Consider the following 7,157-nt stretch of genomic DNA (forward strand, 5'->3'; position numbering starts at 1 on the left):
CATTGGCCTTCAAGTGTCCTCCAATCCTCTCCAACAGGCAACAGCTAGCGTCCCGTGGACAGCCTGTTCTTCCTCTTTTTTACTCTCACGTGATAATGGAAGTTTCCATTGCAATCAGCCAATCACACTCCATGTCCATGACCTTTTCCAATATGTCTATTTAGAAATAAGAGATTTGAACCCTAAAGTCCTTGATGTTTTTAGTTAGAAAATATAATAGAAGCCAGATATGTGTGATTGAGACGAAAACCCTAGGGCCAATTAAGGACTTCATCCTTGCACAATGACTGCTTTAATGGCGGTCTAGTGACTAGCCGATGAAGGAATGACATATGCATTTCGATGATATATATAGAATATCTGAGGATGAGCCACTACATGATGGACATTTGTCAAACGAACCAGAGGAGATATAGTGCCTGAATTCAGCCACAAGTACTTTCACATTAAATGGATGTTCCAACCTGACAAAACTGTATTTATTACTTAATGACTAGTTTGAACAGTGTTACACACGTAATAATCCACTAATTTTCTTAAAAGTTGAAGAAGAGACTTGATAGGACAAGTATTTATTGATCTCTACTATTGGAATTCACTTCTAAGGTGAGGGGCAACTAGCATAAATAGAACCCTTCCTAGTTGAGGGGGGATGGAGAGTAAGACAGAAAAGAGTTGCTCGAGAGAGATATTGTATTCATTTGTTCTTAGTGATATATAACATCCAATTCAACCTATATACTATGTTTATAAACTCATTACTCTATCTTATAAGTTTTTAGTGATTAAACCTGACTCTGTTTAGCTCTTCCATTGTAAACTCTAAAACTCATATATACAAATAACAAATCCATTATGTATCTTTGACCCCCACATATATATGACAATAATGATATCCATGTCTCATATACGACATTTATCTTACATTTGATTTTTATAATATAAGCTATAAAGTTTGTGGTGGGCCTTTTTGTAAATGTTGGGCTGGGCTGCCTTCTGCCGTACTATGCCCAAAGTTTTCTGGATCAGGGAGTTGGGACTTGTCCAATAGCAACCCTCCTTGGTCTGGCTTGTGCGCAAACCATGCCCCCGTTTGCTAAGATTTTTTATCACATGCCCATGGCAGACAAAGCTGTTATAATAACCATGGCAATCAAATACAATAAAGACAATAATAGAGATTCTTTTACTATTTAGACAAAAGTAAATAATGGGCTTTGATAAGGAATATTCGTTTTATGAAACAGCAACAAAGGATAAGTACAGAACGAGTAGCAATAAGCTTATTAAAAGAAAATGTTAGTCTGCCGTGTTAAGTTATGTTGTTGAGTCTAAGTCAAAAAGGGAGTCATCTCCTCAACGCGAATAATTTCTCTAGGGAAGAAATTAAATGCTTTGAGGGGGTGGGCCTAAATGACTTATACTCAGAGAGGTCGTTTGTCGTTAACAGAGAATATGGGTCGGAGAGGGAGAGAGATTTTGGTGCATGTCTGCCGCTCTGTTCTTTCCGTTTTTACTTTTCTTTCTATTCTTTAATTCTTTCCTTTCTTTCCCTTCGTTTATCTTTCGGTGTCTTTTTTAGCTATGGTGATTCTCTTCCTAGAGATTGCTATCGTTGTCCTCCCTTTTTTGTGCACAGTAAGGGCTGTTTATATAATGCCTGTCACGGCTGGCATTTACCATTTTAGTCTTAACCGTTTTTGTCTGGTGTGGGCGTCCTTGCCGACTATTATTGATTGGTCAGTCGCCTAGCCAGTGCCACTTACCTGCGCTGGCTGCGCCACTCCACGTCACCAAAAAAAGAAGACTACTTTATTTGTTTGCTTGCCATGACATTCTTACCTGCCACGGTGTAAGTACTCTCTTCCTCTTCGTCCCTCATGGCATGCACCTAGTGGTTCCAACTCAGCTTTACTTCTTTTGGGTGGTATGTCATCCCAGTAAGATACTGCCTCCAATAGAGCCTGAGCAGGAAACAAAAAAAAATAGGTTTTCCCCCTCCCCACCGCCAGACCATGCCCTTTTACCTCTGACCCAGGACCCACCACTTCTTGTATTGGCTGAGTACAAGTTGGTAGTGTTTAGGCCTTGTGCGTCCCTTACTTCCATGCTCGTCCAAAATCTGCCTGCTGCTCATGTGCTTGCCATGGTCTGAAGGTCCGTCTATCTGTTCTTCCGTTTGTTCTTGGCTTCTTGCAACGTGGGCTGCTTTATTGATTTCTCATTCTTTATGGCTTGCTGGGCTTTGCTCGATTGTGGGCTTCTCCTTCTTGGTGCCATTCTTCGTGGTCTATTCTTAGTTTTGCTATTACTTCCTGCCACATCATTCTGTCATGCCTGCCGTGATGTTTACTTGACCCAAGGCTGCTGGGTTTCTTTGGGTTTGCTGTTTATCCTTTTTTTGATGGCCCAATAAACTCATTGGGCCTTTTACTACGTTACTTGCGGGCTCCCACATCCCGCTTACTTCCTTTTGGGCATCCTTGGCCCTTTCTAATTCTGTGCTTTTCATGTACTTTTTACTAACTCCTTGGGCTTCCTTGGCCCAAGTATTTTATACTTCATCCTTGAAGTTTTGGGTTCTCCATTACTCCTTCCTTTCTTTACTTACATTGCTTTGGGCCTGCTGTGGCAACTGTAGCTCATTCTCACCTTCTACATCCATACAACCCATGGGTTTGCTACTTCTCTCTTTTCGGGCTCTTTTAGGCCCATTTACTTCTTCAAGGTCTATTTGTTTACTTTATAGACCCGATTCATTATTCCTGCTACTTGGACTTAATAATTTTTCTATTCCAATTTCTCTTGCCCACGTTGTTGAGCTTCTTCCTCCTGCTGGCCTAAAAAAAAGAGAGCATCTACAAAGTTCTACATAGATACAAAGAAGGTTATAAAATAAAATAAATACAGTCACATATAGTATCTTAAATAACAGTGTCGCATATTAATTCGGACGGGACGTATCAAGCACCCGAATTTCACCAAGTGCAGAGAAATAGTGTGAAAGCTGTTGCATTTTGGTTGAATCTAGGAAACTGGAAAAGGACCGAAAGGTGCTCATTAATTTATGTGATTATTATTATTTTTTTTTTTTTGGTAAACTACTTTTTTTAATATTTACTTTCCCTCAAAAAAAAAAAATTACTTTGTCTCAAAAAAAATATTTACTTTCCCTCGTGACTGTCAATTGTCAATAATCACGAAAAACGTTTTCGTTTTATCTTTTATGGCAAAGAAATATGAAACGACGTCGTTTCATTTTTACTACCTACACGACGTCGTAGACTGGCTAGCAAGTTCTAGAAAGTCCCAAAAAGCACAGCAAAACCCCTAAATTTGATTTAGGCCTTAAACCCTAAAAAAATTCTCTTCGTTCAGTTTCAGAGCTCTCTCAGAGTTGAGGGCACAAATTGATCAAGAGAGAGAGATGGTGTGGTTTCAGTGCGAGGATTGTGGAGAGAATCTGAAGAAGCCCAAGTTACCAAATCACTTCAGGATTTGCTCCGCCACCAAGGTCTCCAAATCCCCTCATTAATAATTTACTTCAAAGAATTTCGTTGCTTTTGTTTTTGGGCATTTGAGGGTTATTTGATTATGCTTGAATTTTGTTCTCAAAAAAAAAAATCAAAATTTTGATTGGGTTTTGTTAATGTTGCAGCTTTCTTGCATAGATTGCGGACAAACATTTGGGCAGCAAAGCGTTCAAAGTCACACTCAGTGTATTACTGAGGCGGTGAGTCTCTCTGTCTCTCTCATTTCTATGTATTTTTTTTTTCTTCTTTATTAGTCATCAAATTCAGCTCTGTGCTTGGTTTTCTTAAATTTGATTGACTTATTTGATGGGTATATGTCATTGTAATCGAATCAAATGCTATAACTTTTATAAATGACTAGCTCAGTAGCTGCTTATTTTGCATATGCTGCATTAAATTACACTCTGTGTGTGAATATCCGGTTTCTCGAGACGGTCTGCAAAAAGTCTTGAGAGATTTTTTTTTTTTTTGTGTGGTGGCAATCATGTTTAGTTTGTTCACAACTATTGGTCATGCAAAGTAAGTGCTTTAATCTCTGATGTTATTATATTTGAGCTGAAGATTTCGGAAATCTTATGTATGTTGGGCTAAATTTCTCTCACTATTGGGCAAAAATGTGTTTCTGTTTTATAACTGATGTTATCCACTTCATTTGTTGACTTGGGTATAAGCTAAGAATGATATTGCTTCGGGACTGAGGATGTCATTTGTTTGTTTTTGGTTTTAGGAAAAATATGGTCCAAAAGGCCAAGTGAAAGTTTCAAATGGTTTGAGTGCCAAGCCCAGCAAGGATTCAAAGAAACAAGTTGATTTTGATATAAATGTTGGGTTATCTGAACGCCCACCATGGTTTTGTAGGTATGTTTTATATCTTTTTGAACTTCGAATACTAAAATCTGTGAGAATGTTTAATCATCAAATCAATTAGACAGTGTAACAGTTTGTTTGGAGAGGAGAGTAGAGGGAATGGGAGGGGAATGGTTTAATGAACTTTGTTTGGATGTTTTTAAGAGGGGGGGAGTGGTTTGAAGGGGTTTGGAGGGGTATCTTACCCTCCTAACCCCTCATTTTTAAGAGTGGAGGGGATTTTTAAAACAAATTAAAATGTCAATTTTGCCCTTAAGATGTCAATTAAGGGTGTCCACAGGTCAGTCTTGGTTGGGTTTGTGCTCAACCCGAACTTGACCCGATCAGTTCGGGTGGGGGAGAATGGAACCATCCATAGACCCGTAAGGAATGGCGGTTTTGACAGCTCAAGTCTCAATGGGTGGCAGTCGGATTTCGGTCAGAGTCATTAAAACAGTGGGGAGGGAGAGGAGAGCTCCACCAGATCTGATCGGAGAACTTGAGATCTCCACCAGATTTGGTTGAAGATCTCAAGAACTCGTCCAGATCTAGTAGAGATCTTGAGATCTAGTAGAGATCTTGAGATCTCTTACCAGATATGGACTTAGAACTCGCTGAACAAGGAAGAGAAGGTTATCGGACGGGTCGGATTTCATTTTCCCAAGGGGGGAAATCTGACTCTCAACCTGTTTCAATCAGGGTTTTGACAATGGAGAACTGCCACCAACCGCTGCTTTCCATCAAAATCATCCAGCAAATCGGTCTGGGTCGAGCGGTTCATTGGGTCTCTAGGTTATTTGGACAGCCCTACATTGTCAATTTATATTTATTTCTTTAAAATTAATAAATTAAGGTGAAAATTGTCAATCTATATGAAATTTCCCTCCCCTCTCCTCTTCCTAAATTTTTAAAGCATCAGAACAAGGTGAAAGGGTAACCATTCCCTTCACTTTAATTTACTCTCCTCTCCTTCCCCTCCTTACCCTCTACTCCCCTCTCCCTCCAAACATCCAAACAGTGTAAAAGTGCCCTTTGACTTGGAGAACCCCCCCTCCCTTAAAACAAAAAGACCATATTCAAAGTATATGTATAACTTTGGATTCCATTTGTAATTCTCTCTGCACAAAACTGATTACAATGATGATTAATTTACATTTTCTCATTGTGATTTCAGCCTCTGCAATACCAGCACTACTAGTAAGCAGACCCTGCTTCTCCATGCCGAAGGAAAGAAGCACAAGGCAAAAGCCCGAGCTTTCCATGCCGCAAAACAACCACCTAAGCAGGCAGAAGAATCTGCTCCAGAGACAAAGCTTCCAACTGAAGATGCTCGAAAAGATGAATTGCTTGACAATAAATGTGCAAAGGAACCAAATTCGCAAGATCCACCTAAATCTGATACCGAGCATAACAAGTCAGAAGCAGATAAAGGAACTTCACCATTGAAGAAAAAGAGAAAACTTGATGCATCTGCCAAAGATGATTCAAGAAAAAAGACCAAGGATGATACTCCTGGTGACTTAGGTGATGGGGAAGTTATTCACAGCGAAAAAGCAGAAGCAGATGAAATAAAGAATCAGTTGAAGAATGATACATTGGCAGAACCTAGCTCAACCAGAGAAGATATGAAACAGAAAATAAAGTGGAAGAAGCTGATCACATCAGCCTTGAAATCTGTATGAATCTTGACTAATATCACTCTTTTTATGTTCATTTACATATTTTCTTTTGGTTGTGTATATATTTCTCTGCTTAGCTACATGTTTTCAGATTGTATGGGTGATATAAAATTGACAGCAGGAAAAAGAGACGCACTTCCTATTCCCCAGTATGGGGATTAAGATAAAAGGCATACTTCAGAGTCCTTTCCGAAACAGCTTATTTTGATATTGCATTTATGCTCTTTATCAAGTACACACTTATGTTTCCTATTTGTGTTTTACTGAGAGGCAGAATCCGGATGGAGTTCTGAAGATGAGGAAATTAAGAAAACTTGTTCTCAAGGCTCTCCATGAATCTGGCACAACAGAAGATGAAACCAAACTCAGTGATATGCTTGAGCACAAGGTCAGCCCACCTTAGGATTGTGCTTTTTGTCTATTTATTATATGATTTATGATATGAGTTGAACCTGGAACTGGCCTTTGATTATTTCATGATTTTCTTGTTTAATGCCAGATCAATTCAAGCTCTAGATTCACAGTAGAGAACAAGTATGTCCGGCTGGTGGCTAAAGATTGAAGCACATTTTGGAGAGAGCCTAGAAAGGAAGCCCTTGCATCTCTTGGTGTAATCTTTGTAGTCCAGTCTTTGCAGGCATTTGCTTGTCTCATTTAATTAAGAACGAAGCTTAGCTACCTGCTCCTCCTTTTTTACGTGGCTTCCATATCTGTGTCTTGTTGTAGATTTTTTTTCTCATTTCTTCTGCTAGAAAAGTTTTCAGAAGAAATATTTTGATCTCCATTTTTTTCAAGGAATTGAACTTTGTGATTTTATATTATCTTATAGAAGACAGTCATTTTTTATTAAACTACCTGGCAAGAGAAGAGTTGTGGTTTTGTTTCAACTAAAATTTTCTCTTTATTTTCCAAACAGAAAAAAGAAACGACCCCTTTCTATGCTGCTCTTTGACATCTGAGTGACATGCTCTATGCAAGTATTTTGGAAACGTCAATTCTTGGCAGTTAACTGGCCTCTAATCATATTATTGTGAATTTGTATTTATGGATCCATTGTATTTTCAGCCTCAGGTATCCATTTTGAAGACTACCAAAAAAA

The 7,157-nt window shown here is 38.8% G+C and overlaps 1 protein-coding gene across 1 annotated transcript; it reads left to right on the forward strand.

The window, feature by feature from the left end:
- The first annotated feature begins 3,334 nt into the window (after positions 1-3,334).
- LOC142620021 (uncharacterized) lies at positions 3,335-6,902 on the forward strand. The gene is made up of 6 exons (XM_075793461.1): positions 3,335-3,514; positions 3,659-3,733; positions 4,261-4,391; positions 5,554-6,055; positions 6,333-6,446; positions 6,558-6,902. Exons 1-6 carry the CDS (start codon positions 3,428-3,430, stop codon positions 6,618-6,620), a joined length of 972 nt encoding a protein of 323 aa, XP_075649576.1. The 5' UTR covers positions 3,335-3,427; the 3' UTR covers positions 6,621-6,902.
- The last annotated feature ends 255 nt before the right edge of the window (positions 6,903-7,157 follow it).

Source organism: Castanea sativa, chromosome 1 (assembly GCF_040712315.1).
Source record: "Castanea sativa cultivar Marrone di Chiusa Pesio chromosome 1, ASM4071231v1".
Classification (NCBI taxonomy): Eukaryota; Viridiplantae; Streptophyta; class Magnoliopsida; order Fagales; family Fagaceae; genus Castanea; species Castanea sativa.

Coding starts and splice junctions, on each gene's coding strand:
- LOC142620021 (XM_075793461.1), top strand. CDS start 3,428: ATGGTGTGGTTTCAGTGCGAGGATTGTGGAGAGAATCTGAAGAAGCCC. Junction 3,515..3,658: donor GGATTTGCTCCGCCACCAAG/GTCTCCAAATCC, acceptor TTAATGTTGCAG/CTTTCTTGCATAGATTGCGG. Junction 6,056..6,332: donor TCACATCAGCCTTGAAATCT/GTATGAATCTTG, acceptor ACTGAGAGGCAG/AATCCGGATGGAGTTCTGAA.